Source organism: Sarcophilus harrisii, chromosome 2 (genome assembly GCF_902635505.1).
Source record: "Sarcophilus harrisii chromosome 2, mSarHar1.11, whole genome shotgun sequence".
NCBI lineage: Eukaryota > Metazoa > Chordata > Mammalia > Dasyuromorphia > Dasyuridae > Sarcophilus > Sarcophilus harrisii.
Genome location: NC_045427.1, coordinates 125,137,062 through 125,157,409, shown reverse-complemented (window position 1 = coordinate 125,157,409; position 20,348 = coordinate 125,137,062). Strand labels below are relative to the sequence as shown.

The 20,348-nt window shown below is 40.2% G+C and overlaps 1 protein-coding gene across 7 annotated transcripts in view; it reads left to right on the top strand.

Annotated features, from left to right (window-relative positions):
- The first annotated feature begins 1,965 nt into the window (after positions 1–1,965).
- The window catches only part of FGFR1 (fibroblast growth factor receptor 1), a 69,310-nt gene continuing 50,927 nt past the window's right edge, over positions 1,966–20,348 (top strand). For 4 of the 7 annotated variants that reach the window (XM_031950709.1, XM_023494728.2, XM_031950708.1 and 1 more), the window contains exons 1-2: positions 1,966–2,751; positions 15,911–16,095. In XM_031950709.1, the coding sequence (XP_031806569.1) occupies positions 16,005–16,095 (91 nt within the window). In that variant the 5' untranslated portion in view covers positions 1,966–2,751; positions 15,911–16,004. The remainder of the gene's footprint in view (positions 2,752–15,910; positions 16,096–20,348) is intronic. The other 3 variants (XM_031950711.1, XM_031950710.1, XM_031950712.1) reach the window with 2 other exon arrangements.

The following is a 20,348-nucleotide window of genomic DNA, read 5'->3' as shown; positions in this document are numbered from 1 at the left end:
GTAACTGAATATTTGTTAAAAGACCTATTTATTATGTGAAGATATTATGCTATATGTTGGAATAGTAATGATGGAAAACTTGCTCTCAAGGAAATTATAATTTTAAAAGATATACATAAATAACTAAGGTTAAAAATATAAGAGTTAGTGTGAAAAGTACAAAAGAAGTGTCTAGGCAGAGTGCTATGAGAACTGATCCTTTCACCTTGGTAGTAGAGAAGGCATGAAAGAAAAACTTCAAAGAGCTTTAAAAGAGCACCTGCATTGAGTTTTTGTGTGTGTTTTCAATTTTGACCCACCTTTTTAAAGTTTTAAAACAATGTGTCATTAATTTTATACTTTTTAAAAAGTTTTTGCATGATTTTTTTTCCAATTACACATAAAGATTCATTTTTAGAAGATTTTTATTTTTGGTGAAGCCTTTGGGGTAAAGTGACTTGCCCAGAGTCACACAGCTAGCTAGTAACAAGTGACTGAGGCTGCATTTGAATTCAAGTCCTTCTGAATTCAGAGCCACTGCTCTATCCATTGGGTAGCTGCCCTTTTATAATATTCTGATTCCAAATTTTTTCCCCTTCCCTCCTTTCCTCTCTCCCCAAAATAGAGAGCAAATGTTATGCAAGGACAATCACTACATTGAGTCTTGACAGAAGGGCGAACCTTCTAAAGGCAGGAATAGAAGTTGAAAGGGAGAATGTGGTCCATGACAACATGGAGAACTAGAGTCAATCATGATAATGAGATCAGAGAAGACAGGTCTAAACAGTAATAAGGAATAATATAGTTTGTAGAATATAAAAAAGGAGAATGGAGAAGTAGGATCATGAGATTTTGAGTCATATGCAATCTCTGTGAATTTGGCTTTTTTAAAAATAATAATAATAACAATTTTACCTAGAGATAATTCCTTTCCTTTGAAATCCTGTGTTTTATTTTATACATTTAAAAAATATTCTGGTTGGAAGTGGTGACAGCTTCTGCTCTGGCTTTTGGAAAGGGTTGAGGCTGATAGCCTAATGAATCAAAGCAGGTTTAAAACAAAGGGATTGCTGGTAAATGTTCAAAAACCAGCTCTACAAAGGAAGATTGATATTTTATGTTTAATCTGGGTTATTAACATTTTCTCTATCACTCTTAAGCTTGACAATCGACAAAACAATAGCCCTTATTTAAGGCATTTGACAAGCCAGTATGTGTCGGGATCCAAAATATAGCACAAATACAGCACAAATTATTGGCGCAGAGGCAGGGTGAGGGTTGATCTATCACAACTAACAGGCTTCTTAGGTTTGAATAAAGCTTCCAAGGTTGAAAAAATGGAGGAGTTTAGATCGCCCATGCTGACTAGCATTGAGATCAGGATGTGACCTCTACACATCCTGGGCAAGGCAGGGAGACCCAGGAGGGGAAAAAAAAAAAAAAAAAAACAAACCTTAGAAGAGATCATTAGGTATCCCAAACCCAGCTCCTCTGACTCAAATTTAGTGCTCTCCTCATTAAACTATGGCTGGCAGTTAGAACCAAATTATGAGGTCCCTTGAATGCCAGAACTTTTTAGTAAGTAAAGGGAAACTAGTGAAACTTTTTTAGTAGAGTAAGGTCATGATAAGATCAGTGCACTGGAGGATCCATTGGGGATTTGAGGAGATTAACAAAAGTGTCCAGAGGAGATAATAAAAGCCTGAACTAAGATAATGACGGTGTAACGCGTGTCCAAATGAAATGTATGGGAATTTTTTCCACTAAATTCTCCTAGAGGAACGACTTTTCCGTTCTAACTCAGAAACCTTGCACGACACGGTTTTTTATGGAATGCGCAGACCCCCTAGCTACAAGAACACAACTGCTTGGTTTTCCCCCTCTGCAGCAATGGTAAGGGAACTACAAGGCCCAGCAGGCAGCTGCAGGGGGAGGAGGAGGAGGAGGAGGAGGAGAAGGAGGAGGAGGAGGAGGAGATGGAGGTGGGGACTAGAGTATCGCCTGAGTGAGTGAGGCTGTGAGTGAGCCTTCCAGGCGCATAGCCTTAAAAGCGCTCCAGTTGCATACGCGGGCGGCCGCTGAAGCTGCAGCGGGAGCAGCCTGGAGAGTGGGCAAGGGTTGAGCAAGATCCCGGACCTAAGCTCAGCCGCAGCGCGCCAAGAACCCAGGGAACCATACCTGGATCGCCTTAAAACAGCTTCTGGAAAAGACCCAGAGAGTCCAGGCTTAGCGTATTGAGAGGACTTCATCTGTTTCCCCTCACCCCCAACCCCAAAGAGCTGTTGCAGCTGGAGAAACAACTGTGACTAAAGACTTTTCCTCCAGTCCTGGGGATACATTGGCAGTGCTCACACAGACTCGGATCTGTACCGCAGCAGTAGCCGCCGCCACCACCGTCACAGCCTGGGCGCGCTGCGGAGCCGGGGCCCTTGCGGAGAGATGGAGCCCGGACTGCAGAAGCTGTGAGCCGTCCGCAGCCCAGGCTCTCCGGAGGAGGGGGATCAGGGGTCCAGAGACCCCAGGAGGCGGAGGGGAGAGCCCTCCGCCCTCCCCCCCTCCGGCGGGCACCCGCTTCGACCCCATTGTTCCCGCCGGGGTTGGAGGCGCCGTGTAGGGGCCGCTCCCGGGACTTGTGCAGCGGTTGCGGGGCTCTTGTAGCCCCGCTGGGACAGGTTCTGTCCCCGGGGCGGCCGGTCAACTTGAAGAAACCGGACTCCCAACCCCTGGAGCTTTGGCCGACTTTCCTCTAAGGAAAAAGCAAACCAGACGGAGGTAAGAGTGGCTGGGGCCCCTTCAGATACGAGGCCGCCTCTCCTTGGCTGGCGATCCCCAAGCCCGGCAGATCCCCTTTTCTCTGCCTGCACCATCCTCCGGGCGCTAGTTTAACGACCTGTAACCCTTTGGAGCTTTAGCTGTTCGTCGTACTTAGGAGGTTTCCCCTCTCCTCTCCCCTCACTCCCCCCTTTTGTCTCCCCTCTTCTCCCTTCTCCCGCTCGCAGTTTTGAGCCCTTACTCCTTCTGAGCCTCCTGTCCAGCTCGATTCCTCCCGCCGCCCAACTTCTGCGCAAACTAACGTCCGGGGTTCTGGGAGACTGCGGGGTATGCACCTCCGGACCAGCGAAAGGGAACGGGCCAGAGGGAGAAGGTGGCCGGAGGCTTGAGGGTCTGAGGACGACGGAAAAATTGTGTCTGAATCTTGAGTGTGCTGCATTCCACTCCACCCCTCGTGGTGACTCACCCCAATACTGCAGCAGGTAGCTTTGGTCCGATCATTGGATCGGACCGCTTTGTAATCCCCTTTTCCCACTCCCACTAAAGTACTGGCCCTGATGTGTCTACATGTGTGTGGTGGGGGAGGGGAAGAGGGAATGGTAGTTGGATAGCTTTTCTTCCTTTAGTTTTTAGGGAGGTGGCGAAAGGTGGCGTCACTAAATGGCTAAGAGTCCGTTTTAGAGGAGGGCGAAGAAGGTATTTTCTTTAGAGGAAAGGGTTATCTTTTCCTACGAATAATTCCTTAGGGGCGAAGGGAGGGAAGTTGAGGGAAACTGGAAGGACCCCAAAGGACGAATAATTCTCTCTCTCTCTCTCTCTCTTTCTCTGTATGTGTGTGTTGGGGGTGGAAGGAGGGAGGAGGAGCGTTAAACTCAACTAATCTATCTGGATATGGGAGATGAGATGAGTAGGTTTAGTCCAGTGCTGTTCACTTTGCAGTAGTGAACCTCACTCATCTTTCTGGCAAAGATCTTGCCTGGATTAATTTGCCCTTTGGCCCCTGTGTGGTTTTCTGGAGAGGCGGGCTGGCTAAAAAAAGAGGAGGGGGGGTGGCCGGAAACTCAGTTTCCAGAGTGACACCTTTGTATAGTTTGGCAATCCGCGAAGGCTCCATCCCATCCCCCTTTCCTCTCTCACTCAACTGGGGGGGTGGGGGAGGGAGGAGGGGGTTGAAACCAGTCTGCTTCTGCTGGGACCAAAAACGATTGGCCTATTTACAAAATGTTGCCGTGGTCTCGTTCTCCCTCCCCCCACCTTTAAATTTTTTTAGTTTTCCAGATGTTGCACCAGTGAGCCCCATCTGGTTCCATTTCACCCAGTACAGGCAGCATTGCAAACCCAGCGCCTAGCATTTCTCTGTTGTTTTTTACTCCTCTCCCCACCCCCAAAATGCTAAAACCCTTCACTTTCCTCTGGGGCCAGGAGCATTTCCTGCGCCTAAGAGATGGATGGGAGTAGGAAAAGAGAGCAAGGTTAACTTGGACCCCAGGTTATTGAAACTTCTCTCCAGCATCTTGGGTGGTTAAAAAAAAAAAAATGGGGATAGGAGTTTTGAAGGAGGGGAACGGAGGTACTGGAGAGATATTTGGGTAAGACACTCTAGAATGGTAGCCTTCATCCCCTTAGGGAATGACTGCGCTAGAACTCTAGAGCTGTTGCGACCGAACTCTCCAAAATCCCCAAATTTCACTTTTGTGCTCTGAATGGGAAAAAAAAAAATGGGAAAGGTGTCGTTCCCTGTTGGAGCTTGGATTGGGGGAGGGAGGGTGGGGTTCCAAGGAGGAGGGGCATTAGGCCTGAACTCTTGGGCTGCTGTTTCTTGGGCTTTCTGGGAAGGCCGATTGCCCCTTTCCCATCAAGGGAGCCCCAGGGGGCCGTCCCCCAGCGGTGGCAGTCATGCGTTGCTTTTTCCACTCTTCCTCTGGAAGGCTGGTATGTGGCGGCGGCGGCGGCGGCGGCAGCGGGCGCTGGGGGCGTGTGAATGGGGCCAGGTTGAGGTGTTTGCTCTCGCTGCCCCTTGCCTAGTTGGTCTCTGTGTTTTTTAAAGAGTTTGGATTGCAGATCTGTGCCTAGTATCTAAAATAACGGTTACTCATTCAAAAGAAGAGGGAGGGTGTGTGTGCGTGTGTGTTGCGTGTATTTGGTGTGTGTGTCCATTCCCTAAACTAGGAAAGCTCCTTATGGTCCAAAGTTTAGTGGGGGAGGGAAGGAGAAGGAGACAAACTTCCCTCCTCCTCCCCTCCCTTCTGTCTCTCTTTCAAATTGAAAACACTTCTCTGGTTTCCTTCTCTGGGCGGTAGTTTTGGAGGTTGTAATGAAATCGCACTTTCTCTAGACATGGTAATTAAGGTGACTGTTTCCTCAGCAGATGTGCCCTGCTCCCTGCACCTCCGGACCCAGGCTTTTTTTGGTATACCGACTGCCCTACAGCCTCCGGACAATTGGGCGGGTTGCTGCTTTCCCCTCGTGTTCCCGCCCGTCTCCCCCCTCCTCCTCCCGTTCCTCAACCTTTTTTTTTTCCCACCCCACCATTCGAGGATGACTTTACAGCCCCTACGAAGTCCAGTTCTGCGCTTAATTAGCTCTCTGGCCAGGGCTTGGGTCTCTCTCTTTACTTTCGGGGAATGGCTGAGCTGCCTTTGCTGCGAACTTGCCCTTATGGCCTCCCTAATGACTTGTTTACATATTTTCTCCCATTTGGGGCTAAAGTTTGTAGGAAGCAACTTCAGCCCCGCGACTATTGCACCCGGTCAGTATTCAGTATACTGGAGAAGGCGGACGCCACTGCTGGCTTGGCTCCCTCTCGGGTTGTTAAGCAGCTAGCGGCTGACTAGCTCCTCGAAATATCTGTTACGTTGACTCTTAGTCATAGCTATAGCTAAGTGTTATATCAGTTTTTAATAGAGATCGTCCAGATTCCCGGGCCACTCCCCATCCACGCTTCCTCACAGCATGCTTCGGCTTTGGGGGAGAAAGTGGGGGGGGGGGGGAGATGGGATGCACGTTTTGGAGGGAAATGAGCATTCTCCCCGGGATATTTTTCACCTACGTTAAAAAGTTTCACAATGAGCACTTTGAAAATGCGGCTGCATCTATAGAATCACAAAACATATAGAATGTTCGAGCTGGAAGGGACCTTAGGGGTCACCAGTCCAACCCCCTCGTTTAGTTAGTGAAACGCCTGGAGCAAAGACACCGGCAGAAGCGTAGAAAAGCCCAGGAGTGTTGGTAGATGCCATTGTCCTTCAGATCCTGCAGGAAAAGGCTTAGAATACATGCAGGCAGCCCTGCGCCTGGGAGGGAAATTTTCCAGTCCATACAACCACCAGCCTTTGTCCCTGGTTGCTAATGAGTCCGGGAGAAAAATGAGGATAGGGGCTTTAGTATTCTCGATTTGGGAAGAAGGGGATACTGTTCGAGAGAGGACATTGCTTTGGGTACTTTACTTCTGTTTATATGTTTTTAAATTTTAATATTTACTCACCTTTCCGTTTAAAAAAAAAAAAAAAACATCCCATACTAAAGACGTTACTGGCAGTTTATATGTAACTCCAGCGTACTCTTTCCATCCAGTGATGTACATGCTAATATTTCACATAATAGTTTTCCTACAGAAAGTGCTTCTGCTTTTTTCACTTTGCCTTATTTCCCACAGGCTTTTCTATATTTCTTCTTATATTTGTTGATCTTTATGGTGCTATTACTGTTTAGAAATAGTGTTTGTTGTTTCAGAACTAGCCAAGCTGGATTCTGAAAGGCTCATTCCCTGATGGCTGGCTATCAGCAGAGGTATTTTTTCTCCCTCAGCAGTTCATGACAACCAAGAGGAGTTTGTGGTTTGGGAGCACCTACTATTGATGAAATCATGGATCTTTTAAGTGTGATGGTATAACTGATATAGAAGCAACTAGATGTCTCAGTGGATAGAATGCTGGGTTCATATGGACCCTCAGACACCAGCAGTGTGACCCCAGGCAAGTCACTTTAATCTCTATTTGCTTCATTCCCCTGGAATAGGAAATGGCAAAGCAATCAGATGTCCTTGCCAAGAAAACCCCACGGACAGTATTGGCATGCTGTGGTCCTTGGGGTCAAGAAGAAATGGACAAGACTAACATTGTTATTATTAATTACTCCATCACTCACATTTCCACAGAGCACTTTCTTCACAACAGTCTTGGACAGGTATAGGCAGAGAGTACAAAAATTAATATTTTCCATTTTATAGATGAAGAAATTGGGACTCAGAGAAGTTAAATTACTACTAGAGTCATAAAGCTAGTAAATGAGCAGAGAAGGAACTTCAACTCAAGTATTCAAAGACTAACCAGGAGGGACATGGAACACTCTGCAGTAAATCGAATACATCCTGGGGCATTGACCTGACTTTTGTCTTGTCACTGGATGACTTTGTACAACTCTGCCTCACTTAAATCCATATATACACAAGTCAAGACTACTCCATGATGTCACTGGTCCTCTTCAAAATGAAGGGCAAACAACAAGACCAGCACTTTCACCAGGACTGAGGCTTTCCAGTGGGGTACTACAACAGTGTATTTACTCATCCTTCACTCCGAAACAATAACATTTAGATTTGTTTCACTGTTATAAATAAAATCAGGAAGACCTAAACGAAAAACCTACAGGAAACAATAGCAGTGTGAGCCTGGGCAAATAACTCACTTGATCTCTGCCTCCGTTTCTACATCCCTAAAATAGGGACAATAATAGTCCCTATCTCCTAGAGTTATTATGAGGATCAAAGAAGAAAGTAATTATAAAGCACTTAGCACAGTGCCTGGAACATACTAAGCACTATGTAAATATTAGCTATTATTATTATAAATAATATCTCTTAATTTGGTAAAACCTTTAGCACAGTCCTGGCACATTCTAAACACTGTACAAATATTAGCTATTATTATGATAAATAATATAGCTTAATTTGGTAAGACCTCTAATATTGGAAAGGAATTCAGGGAATCCTCTTATACATGAGCCAGAATACCTGACAAGTGATTGTTCAGCTTGAAGACCCATCCCCCAATGACACTCCTCCTACCACTATTTGTTTTATCCAGTTTAAAAATAAAAGTATTGTATTAAAGTTGATGCTTAGGATAAAGGATAGTTCGTGTTTGGGGACCAATGCTAACTGCTGAAGATCACAAATCATTTAGGACCAAGGCTGAAAAATACCTAAGAGTGCAGACGGACCAACCCTGTCTTTTTTTTTTTTTTTTTTTTTTTAAGAAAAAGACTGAGACTTAGAAATTTAAGTAACTTGCTTAATGCCAAATGAAGAGCTATTATAAATAGCTGAGGACTTCTAACCCCAAATCTAATTTTTCTCTCACTAATACCTGTATTCTTATCTCTTATTCAATCTTTATGTGCCATGTTGGTCTGGGGGCTTTCTTAGTTAAATATTAAACTTATTGCAGCTTGAGAAAAGGAAACAGCTAGAATTAACTCAAAAAGCTTGTTCTGGAAGGGCCTGAGCTGACTTGAAATGAGTTAACTTCCTCTTGGGGAATTCATCTTACATTCCTCTTCCCAAGGGCTGTGTAAGAGACCCAAATGTAGTATATAGTGAGAAGTCCAAGGGTTATAGGTATTATAGGCACTCCATCCCTATCATTTTAGATCAGATTCTATGGATTCCAAAGAGGATTTAATATCCAGCTTTGCTGAGATGCTTGTTTTTTCAAGACACACATGTTTTGGCTTATCCTCCAATGCAATAAAATAAAATGTACTGTCTTTTTCTTTCAATTTTAGTAAGAATTATAACAGTGGTATAGTGAAGAGAATCGAAAAGACTTGGATTAAAGTTCCACAAAGCCTTATTGGCTATGTGATCCTGGACAATTATTTTACATTTCAGGGCTCCTAAGCTACTCTTATATAAGAAGGAAACCAAGTGCCAGCCTGCACTAATAGAGAGATTTGGTCACTATGATATCCCTTGGTCCATCATGTTAGTATGTCTGGGTATATATTTTGCTATTGTTGTTATTTACTCCTGTTATTTACAATCATGAGATCACATTTGGGGTTTTCTTCGAAAAAATACTGGAATGGTTTGCTGTTCCTCCTCCAGCTCATTTTTCAGATGAGGAAACTGAGGCTCACAGAGTTAAGTGATTTGCCTGGGGTCACCCAGCTATAGTGTCCAAAGCAGTATTTGAATTCAGATTTTCCTGATTCTAGGCCCAGTTCTCTATCCATTGTGCCACCTAAGTGCCCTACAATTAATTTCCCTATACTTAATAAAATCTATTATCTGTTTGTTGTTTATTTGGGGGGGGGGAGCGGTGAATTATAACTCGAGTTGCATAGCTAGATGGAAAAGTAGAAGGATCTAAACTCAAGAAGATCCTAATAAAAACTCAGCCTCGGATAATTCTTAGCTATGTGACTCTGGGCAAGACACTTAAGTTTTTTTGGCCTCAGTTTCCTTAGCTATATAGTAGGGATAACCTGTATGTCCTAGGATTGTGAGGATCAAGTGAGATAATAATCATAAAGTACTCAATTAGCATAGTCTTTGCCACATAATAAGTACCCAGATATATTCTAAATAGCTATAGCCCAGATCCTGCCTGTTGAGAGATTACTTCATTTAGCCCTAGAATATGACAGAGCACCTTGTGTTTCTTTTATTGTTGTTCCTATTTTTATATACCTATTTTATCCCATGTCTCATTGTGGTATAGAGGTGACCTTGCATTAAAGACTGTTCCAGAGGAGCACAAGTCCTAGCAAGTCTTACCAAGCTGGAAAGACTACAAAAGACTCAAAGATGGATTACTGGCCTGTTGTCCATGGGCCAATCTTGCTAAATTCAAAGGGACTTAACGCCAGGATATTGGCTACCAAATGATGATTTTTTTTCTACCAATTTAATAAGTCCATTTCAGTATGTGGAAAAAATGCTTGAGTCAAAGTTCTGGGTTCAAATTCTTCCTTTGAAATTTACAACTGTGTGGGACTGAGGAGTTACTTTGGTTGAACTACATATCCACTAGGGTTCCTTCTAACTCCTGCTTCTAGGAAGTTATTTATGTTCCCTGGATCTAATTTTCCTCATTTGTAAGGTGAAGGGATTCAGCATTTAATGCCCCTTCTAACTCTAAAACTAGCAAATTATGAAAACCAGGTGTGAAGGGGTTGTTTAAAAAAACAAAAAGATATCCACATAGAGGAAATAAGAGATCCTTGAAGGATTGATAAAAGTATTTCTTCCAAAGGACATTTAGACCCTGTTTATACAAAGACTTAAGAAAAATATTAGGATTTCCCTTGGGTTAGACAAAAATTTTGCAAGCCGAACTGCATAATCTCTTTCAAATGTTTGTTAAATGTTCACATCAGCCACTCCCTAAACTGAGGGTTTTTTCCCTCCTGTATCCACTTTTGGGAAAGGTGACCATTTTCCGTAAGATTATGGGAACAGATTTAGAGCCAGAAAGGACCTTCCTTAGCAGTTCATCTAGTATACTTTCCTCATTTTACAAATGAGGAAACCAAGACCTGGAATGGCAAAGTGATTTCATGTGTAGATTTATGATTCTCTGACTTTTCCAAAGTCTCACATCTAATAAGTGGCAGAATTTGAACTATAGATCTCTGACTTCAAGTCTAGTAAGTGCTGTTTTCACTTTTGTTTGTAAATAGAAAGATTTATACCCCTGAATCTAGGAGGCCACTCTTTTGAAGCTCTTGCCCTATAGGACTAAGGAAGTTGAGAAAATTTCTTTCTTTGTTGTACCTAGCCCTCAGAGTAGGATTATGGCTGAGTAAATTTGGGATTTTGTAATGTGCTACCCTTCAATATTCTATCCCTTGAAAAGTGAGTGACCTACACCAGTTCCTCTCATCAATCATCTTTCCTTCATGGAGTAGTTCATGCCTTTTGCCAGCACCCAATGGTAGTCCCAGATCCTCCTTCAAGTATCATACAATTTCCGATTTGGAAGAACATGAGATCATCTGTCTGTTTTTCTGGTCTAGACTCCATGAAGAAATGTCAGGCAAGAGAGGAGGAGGGATTTGCCCAGGTAGTGGCAAAGACAAAACCAGGATTAGAATCCAGATTTCTTTATTCCCCATCCACTACATTACTTCAGAATAATCCAAGAATAGTGTTTTGATGGCTTCCCATCCTTTCTCAGATGTTTCCCAAAGATCCTCAATCAGCTCATCTTTCTTTTACTGAGATGTGACCTTCTTCAACTAGTGTAGAATTATAGATTGAAGGAATAGAAGAGTCCTCAATATATCATCTGTTTCCTCTTTTCCCTTCTCCTTTTTTTGTAATAAGACCCTGTTCCCTCAATATATTCAGATCCTTTGTGGTAATCAAAATCTGACTTAAGAACCTTAGGAAACATTGCAAGATTTATAGAACCTAAAAATAATGAGCTCTTGATATGTATTGGATGTCTCCTAGGGACAAAGCCTTTCTTCCAATGGGTGGTTAAGCCAGTTTATAAAGCTGCTTCTTTGGAAGTATCTACAAACAATTATGTACCACAGAGGAAACTCTGTATAGAGAATCCAGATCTTCCAAATAGGTTGTAAGAAGTGGACAAGATGACATGAAGGAGATGGTGAAAATTTCCAGATGCCTTCAAAGTGAAGACAATGTGTTATATAAAAGAGTGTTGGACTCAGAATTTGGAGGAATCTTATTTGGTATCCCTGCACTTACACTTAACACTTGTAGTCATTGATAAATCACTTAATCTCATTAGCCTCATCTATAAAAATAGGAATAATAATATTCAAACTATCTACCTCGCCAGGTTGTTGTGAAGATCTGATAAAAATGACACGTAAAACATTTTGCCAATTTTGAGTGCTTTATGAGTAATTTCAAAAGCTGCAGTATAAGAATTTTATAGCTTTCCTTTCATAACTATTATCTGTGGATATTAGTGGTAGGATGCATGTGTCTGCTAACCATGCAATATTTGAAAGTGGCAAAGGGCAACTAAAAGCAGAATAAGTCTAATGGATTTAATATTATAACCTTTTTGAGGCTAATGGTCTAAATTAATTTTCTTAATTCCTAGACCAGCATCCCTATTTTTACAGGTAAGGAAACTGAGGCCCAGAAAAGTCAAATAATTTTCTCATAGTTATATACTTCATTTCCTCCTATCTCCATTATAAACGTTGAACTTGGGAAAGATGAACCTTGAGTTTTTTCCTGAAAAAATGACTTGAAATAGACACTTTTTTTTGTTTCCCCTCTACCTTCCTCATCTCAAGGATGACAAGAGATATCAGGGAGACCTTGTGGTCATCTTTTGAACTCGTAGACTTTTATTGGACCTGACAATTATGAACGGGAAAGAATAATTTAAGACATGATTTTGTAGTGCCTATAAACCTAGTAAATAGGGTATAAAGCTCGGGCTGCATTCAAGGCCAGCCTTTGACACCACTAGCTATGCAATCATAGGCAGGTCACGTAATCTCTTTAAGTCAATCAACCCTCTAAGACTATGCATTTCAGAATAGTTGCTGATGTGCCTTGGGAAAGGGAGTTACCTCACTGGGGAGCTCCCCGAACCCATGATATCATAGTATCTAAACAAAAAAATCTGGGGAGAGAGGCAGCCTGCCTGTAACTGACTGTGTTTGGGAGGTCAGGCTCTCCTATGTCTAAAATGGAAGATCAGTAAGTGAGCTGCTTCCCAAATGCCTGGAACATAGAGCTTCTGCTGAGATCAGGAAAGAGGAAATTGGAGGGAAGAGTTGAATGATTCTCAGTTGTTTACTACCTGTCATGACGGGAGCCCTTAGCTGAAATGAGTTGGAGCTGTGATGAAGAGTGGGGACAGATGTGTGTGTGTGTGTGTGTGTGTGTACACACACAAGCCTGCTCACCCACTCCTGTGCTCGCTCAAGAGAACATGCACCCAAAGCCAAGAATTCATGGAGTTTGCTGCCAGCCAGCACTGACTCACTTACAGGGGGCCCAGCCCAGCTCAGGGGGAGAAGCAAGGTCAGTGTATCACAGTAGGACATGTTCCAAAGAGGTGGATTTTCTGAATAATTTAGAAGGCTTCTCAGAATTTAGGATGAAAGCCTCTTGGTTGTATACATACATATACATATGTGTGTGTGTCTGCATATGTGGCAAAGTATATTGAGTGCTAAACCTGGACTCAGAAAGAATGGAATTCAAATCCTGCTTCAGGTTTAATAGCTTTTATGACTCTGGAAAGTCACATAAATTTTACCTGCCTCAGTTTCATCATCTGAAAAATGGGGATGATACTATCATTTACCTTTAGGGATGGTTCGGCATGAAATAACATATGTAAAGCACTTTGCTAATTTATTTGCGTATTACTGTGTCTCTAATTATCTAGATACAAACATGCACATAAATATGTAGTTATATCATGGAGATAAGTGGATAGATAGAATCTGCCCAGTACCCAGGAGGCCTATTGTTTTGTAAATATTAAACAGCTATATGTTGTTCTCCAGAGGAGTATAAGATCTTGCTTTTGTCTCCATTATTTGGAGAATTATGGAAAGGAAATCATAGAGGTGGTATGCTTTGGGCCAAGAGCCAACTATGAGGCATCCTTGAGTCATGTCCTTACCAAACAGGCGTCCCTGATTGAACAGACAGAGGATATAATGGAAAGGGCACTGGACTTATCCTTAGAAGGCTTGGGTCCAAATAACAGCTGTAAGACCTTACAGATATTTCTTTCCTCCAAGCCTAACTTTCCTCATTTATAATATGAGGGATTTGGACTAGATGATTCTTATATTCCTATATTTTTCCTAATCATCCTTAGGTCATCAGCCACCATCTTTCAATCTTAAGTTCAAACTATAATTCCATAATGATATCTAAGAAAGTTGTCTTTAGTAACTAGAGAGGTTTGAATCTCTTCTGGTAAGTGAGGTCTAGTAATTTCTCCCTTATTCAGAGACTCATAGAATACTAAAAACCAAAAGACATTTTTAGGCCTCTAAGAAATCTAATCCAATTTTTTCATTTTACAAATGAGGTTACAAATGATGAGGTTACTTCATAAGATAACAGGATTTAGAGCTGGAAGGAAATGTAGAGATCAATTATATCTACTCCCTCTTGTTAGAGATAGGGAAGTGAGGCTCAGAAAAATTCAAATGATTTAATCAAGATTACAGATAGCTAAATTAGAACTTAAAACTTTTAATTGCCAACTACTGCTCTTTTCTCACCACCAGGGGAATTGGTTTTCTGAGATAATTTTGATAGTAATAATAATATTGCAAATATATTTTATCTTCAACAACCCCGGGAGGTAGAAACTATTATTATCTTCACTTTACAAATTAGGAAACTGGCAAACAAGTTAAGTAATCCACTCAGTCACGTAGCTGATAAATATCTAAGGCTAGATTTGAATTCTGTACTTTCCAACTCTAGGTCTAGCACTTCCCTGAGCTGCCTCTCTACCATGTTCTCTCCATTCACCACCACCAGTTGAATCGATTTTCTGAGTGAATTATTGTCATAGCAATTTTTAAAGTAGCATTTATATTGAACTTTAAGATTTTTTTAAGTACTTTATAAATATTATCTCAATTACAACTCTGGGAACAAGATGCTATTCTTATTATCTCTATTTTACTAATGAAGAAACTGACAGGTATAAGTTAAGCGACTTATCTAGGGTCACACAGCTAGTATGTATCTGAGGCTGTTATTTGAGCATTATTCCCATGGACTTCATTCAGGTTCAGTGATTTCTTCCTGACTCCATGTCCAGAATTCTATCCAATTCACCATCTAGTAATCAGGGTCATCATTAGATAACTTGTGATTCTTTTTTGCCTTTTCCTTTCCCCTGAAAAAGTTCGTGAAGCTTTTGACCAAGTGATCCTTAACTCAGGAAAGACAGGAGGTCACCCATGTAACCCTGGATTTCCTGGAATTCCAGCCTTAGGGGAAACTTTGTGGCAAAATACTTGAAATCTTTTTGTTTTTGTATCCAAGGCAGAACATCAAATACAGTATCTATTAGTGTATACATGTGGACCTAGGTGGTACAGTGGATAAGGTGCTGGCCTGGAGTCAGAAGACCTGAACCTGGTTTTGTGAATCTGGTCCTGTGTAAATCAGGTTTAACCTTGTTTGCCTCGGTTACCTTATCTGTCAAATGAACTGGAGAAGGAAATGGCAAATCACCCAGTATCTTTGCAAGAAATCCCCAAATGGGGTCACAAAGAATCAGACTTGACAAAAAAAAAACAGTGACAACTATATATACTACGTATATAGTATACATGTATACATACCATATGTATATATATACCTTATATGTAGCATATAAATACACTGTAATTTATATATATATATATAAATGTACTCTGTATGTATATATGTATATATTACAAATTGTATTTATATATGTACATAGTATATGTGGTATATATACTGTATAATATATATGTGTGTGTATGTGTGTGTGTGTATATATATATATATATGCTATATATACTATATGTGTATATGTATGTGTTTGGATGTATAAACTGAAGACCTTCTGTGTATGTATAAATAGCTAAATTGTGTATATATAGTTATACTATATACACAATAGATTTGTACAGTACATACTATATACAGCTATATGCTATGTTCAGAATGGGTGGGCAGATTGGGGTCCACCCATAATCTCAGCCACCAGACTGAGGCTGTTGGATCTCGGGAGCTCAGGAATATAGAGCTTCAGAGGCTATTCAGAGACCATTCAGAGAAAATTCTAAGTCCATTACCAGTGTATTAAGCCCCTGGGTGAGGGAAGGCTCAAATGCAGCCAGAGGAAGAAGGAAGCCCACGTCAGAAGTGAAGTGAATCGAGTTCCCATGTCAGACAGTAGTGGAAATGGGTCTGTAAGGAACCCCTACACTTCCAAACATGACAAGAAGGAAGAACCGATCTTTAAAAGAAAAAAATGCCAGATGCCGGAATCTAATACCTTGACAGGGATAACTACTCTAAACAAGTTATCTCTTTAAGCATAGCTTGAGAAAATGATAACATAATCTGAGGACCCCCCTACCCATCAACACAACCTTACTATTTTCTGCACCTAATGTTTTCTTCATTACTTTGTGATCTTTTCTGCAGATATACCTTGAGAAGGCGGGTCAAACCCAAGGACCGGGTAGAGTCCCCATGGAGGTGTGGAGCCTTGTCACCGATCTGTAACTGTAGAACTGGGATGTGGAGCTGGAAGGGCCTCCTTTTCTGGGCTGTGCTGGTCACAGCCACACTCTGCACTGCCAGACCAGCCCCAACCCTGCCTGAACAAGGTAAGGGAAAGAAGGACCTGGGGCCAGCATTGGTCTCAAACAGGATTGCTCAGGGATATGGAATCTCAGCATTTAGCCCTTGATTATGGCCTAACTAATGCTGAGGGACAGAGATCCTCAGATTTATTGAGGAAGAATAATTTCAGGGCTGGGAAGTATATACAGTATATACTATATACCATATATGTAGGTATATATATTGTGTTCAGAATGGTGGTGGACATCTATAATCTTAGCTACTAAATAGTTTCTTTAGGAAAAAGTCTTATGGCATCTAAACTATTTGGGTGACATCTTACATCATTGAGGATGGAGACCTTGGTAAAGCATGTGATGGAATTAGGTTGTAGGAATGGGCTCTGTGCTCCTTATGATCCTTCTTCCAGAGGAAGATGATTTTGATTGGTGATTTTGGAGCCCACTTCCTTGTCTCAGAGATATGAAAACATTTTAAAGTTCTAAGGAAGAGCAAAGTATTTTCCTGATTGTCAGACTTGAAAATGAATGAATGATATGAATTGTCATTTAGCACTTGGCTCAAATAAGATGGGATTTTGCCCAGCCCAATTTCCTTCTCTTTCTATGGTGTGGAGGGTTTAGGGGGAACAAATTTGGGCAAAAGAAAAACCTTGTTAAAGAGAGCAGCAGTTGTGGCTGGATACCTAATAATTGACCTCTCTGGGCTACAGATTACACACCCATAGACATACTTGCTATCTTAGCACACAAGTTTGAAAGACCTCAGAAAGAATAAGTGTCTCAATCTCTATAACCCAATGGGAGTAATGAACTGTATGGGACTAGTATTCATATGCAGTGGGTCAAAAGAGAGTGTATTAAAAAAAAAAAGTGGAGGGGAGGAGGTGAGAAAGGCAAGAGAACTGTTGAGGATCCGAATTCAAGTTGCAGAAATTCTGAGAGCAGTTTAATAGGTCCATTTGTGATTCTCTGGATGCTTGTCATTGTATTGAAAATTGATAATAGTTAAGAAAGAATTTAGTTATCTGCATGAATTGTTCAATGCTTTGGGACAAGCATCTCATGCTATGTTGACTGAGGCTTCTGACAAGTGGACTGATTAAGCATCTAATAATGCTCTGGGATACATATAATATAGCACATCCTTGTCAAGTGCTTATATCTGGCACTTATATATTGTGCTTTGCTCTGTACAAGTTTGTGCAATGATTCTCAATATCAAGGGACTTACTCTAAGACAACACTGAAGAAAACAGATATAAATAATATCCATATAAACTAACATCAAGCTTATCAATCAAATATATTGCATATATTCTATATGCAGAATGGGAATATTAGTAGTTAGTGGAAGTTGAATAAAGAAAGAGCCTTAGTAGACTTTGTCTATTTAAAATAGGAATTGTTAAAAAATATCTTTACTTCTTTTTGTTAGAGATGGGATTTTATTTATTTAAATGATGGTAGAAAATTAAATGAATTCATGTTTGTGTAGTGAGGTAGGAGATGAAAAGGGGAACATGGAGACATTTCAGCATTTTCTCCCTTGGAATGCTCCTGGTACTTTATATTTACCTCCCTTATACAATCTTCATTGATAGATTACCTACCATAAATTTCCCAGGAAAAAGCCCTCATCTGTTGTGTACCAAGCTGTGCGTTTATAGCTGGGAGCTTGATAGCTTTTTGATTTGAATAGGATGTTTCTTTCAAGAAAAGTCAGAGATTAGAGTTGGAAGATTAAACAAAATGGAGATATTTAGTAGTGTTGTGTGGGAGAAGCAGAGGAAGTGTCTAGTAAAAGTTTTTGAAGTAGAACACACTGTTGGGATATAGGCTTTCACTTCTAAAATCAGACTTAAAATTTACACTGATGATTGACAGGGTCATTCACATGGGTTCCCTATATTATTTAATTGAGAAGATACCTTAGCAATGAAAGTACTCAAACTCTGTTCCCTGGAAACTAGAGGATTCAGGACATACTACCTCCAGTTTTTAGAACAATGTCTAGCACATAATAGGTGCTTAATAAATACTTGTTGGCCAACTGACTCAATTCTACCCAGTCTTCATGGTTTGCATACAGTGGGTTGTCAACTGATAGAAAGAACCATCTATCATGGTTCAAAATCTGTCATATTACTAAAAATACGAAACCATTACAGGTCTAGAATCAATCATGTATGCTCTCTCTATGCTTTAGTTGATCTCTTTTACTTGGCATTTTAAAAATATCACCTTCAAAGTATTATGATAGGGAAGGTCAGTCAGTAAATATTTATTAAAAGCTTACCATGTGCCAGACACTATCCTAAGCTGTCAAAATAAAAAGAAAGTTATAAAATAATCCCTTTTCTCAAAGAGTTTGCAATCTAATGTGGGAGACAAAATACAAATAAACATGTTCAAATAAACTATATACAGGATAAATGGCAAAGAAGGCACATTCTATCTTATGGAGGGGATAACTCCATTAATACTCTGCCCTGATCATTTCTGGCTACCATCTTTTTGGAAGGACATTGATGAACGAGGGTGTCCATAGGAACACCTCTGGACCATAATGAAAGGACCCAAAATAATGACATAAAAAAATCAACTGAAGGTACTGGAAATATTTCACCTCAAGAAAAAAAGGATTTATAGTATTTAAAGGCGTGTCATATAAGAGGGGATCACACTTATTCTTTAGCCACAAAGGATAAACCAGAAGCAGTGGATAGAATGTAGAGAGAAGCAAATTTTAACTTGATGTAATTAGGAACTTTTTCTAACGATGAGAGATGTCGAAAAAGTGGAATGGGTTACCTAAGATGAGGATTCCTCCTCATTATAAGTTTTCAAGCAAATACTGCAAGTCCACTTTTCTGAGATATTAAAAAAGGGGATTGTCTTTCAGGTAGAGTCAAATGAGGTATAATTCTTCTGAGATCTAACCCAAGGGTTTGGATTATCTTGGTGTTCTTGGCCAAGTACATGTAAAATGATTAGTATTCATTTATATTTTTAGAAATTTCAGAATGTTTTAAGAGTTAAGTAAAGAGATAAGTATTCTTAATCATTATTCTGATGAAGTAAACACCTATAAACTTTGTTGCAGTACCAGAATTCAGATTACCAGAGAAAACCAATATGGCAAAAGCAATCTCTAATTTAGGCTTCCTTTAGAGAATTTAATAATCTGTGTCTGTTATGTTAACATCATAGTTCTGGAAAAATTACAAAAGCATTTATAAGCAAGATCAAGCTACTTTTTAAAAAATATAAGCCATTAGTAAAACATAATCAAGTAAACATACAAAATAAGTAATAAAATAGTTTATAAAAACCTTAGCATTTTACAAAATATAATAAAACCGAACGAAAGTTCCAGCAAATTAAAAAAGAATGATTTTGTTCTGTCTCCTTCCAAATCTGTCAGAAGGTCTCCCTCTGGCTTTTATTTTTTTTTTAATTCATGTGTGTGTTTGTGTTCATAAAAAGAAAACATGTAGATATATACCTGCACACAGTATATATAGACTATTCTGCTTTGCTGAGTTTCTCTTAGGTTTTTCCATGTTTCCTTATATGTTTCATTTATCAAAACAGCAAATTTAAAAGCAATATTATTGAATTTTTCAAGTGAAAATAAGAACTGAAATAATCTCAAACATTACTGGCTTATGTAAATAAAGGGGAAAATGAAAATTATTGTGAAGCAGCTTTTAGAATGAACTATTGTTCCCAATGGTGTTTCCAATTATAAAACACTTACAGCTAGATAACAAACAATCTGGGTCCTTCTGAATAAATAATTTGTATTATTGTTAGACTGAATAAAACTGATCTGAAAATAGATTTTTTTAAATAAGTAATTTTTTGGTACTATTAGTTTTAATCAGCTAAAAAAAACTAATTATAAAGATTTTACTGCAAAGGTTCTGTTGAAGTGCCATCTAAAGAGAGGATTCTGTTGCTAAAACATTGTTGAGCACTCTTGCCTTAGAGAGTTGAGACTACTGTAGCCCGCCCTAGCTGGAGGTATTGAACCCTGAATAAGAAAGAAAATGTGGTTTGGGTCAGTTAATTTTGGTGCCTTTTTTTTTTTATTAAAGCTTTTTATTTTCAAAACATATGCATGGACAATTTTTCAACACTGACCCTTGCAAAACCTTGTGGTCCAATTATTCACTCCCTTCCCCTCAACCCTTCCCCTAGATGGCAAATAATTCAATGTATGTTAAACATGGTAAAAATATAGATTAAATCCAATATATGCATATATATTT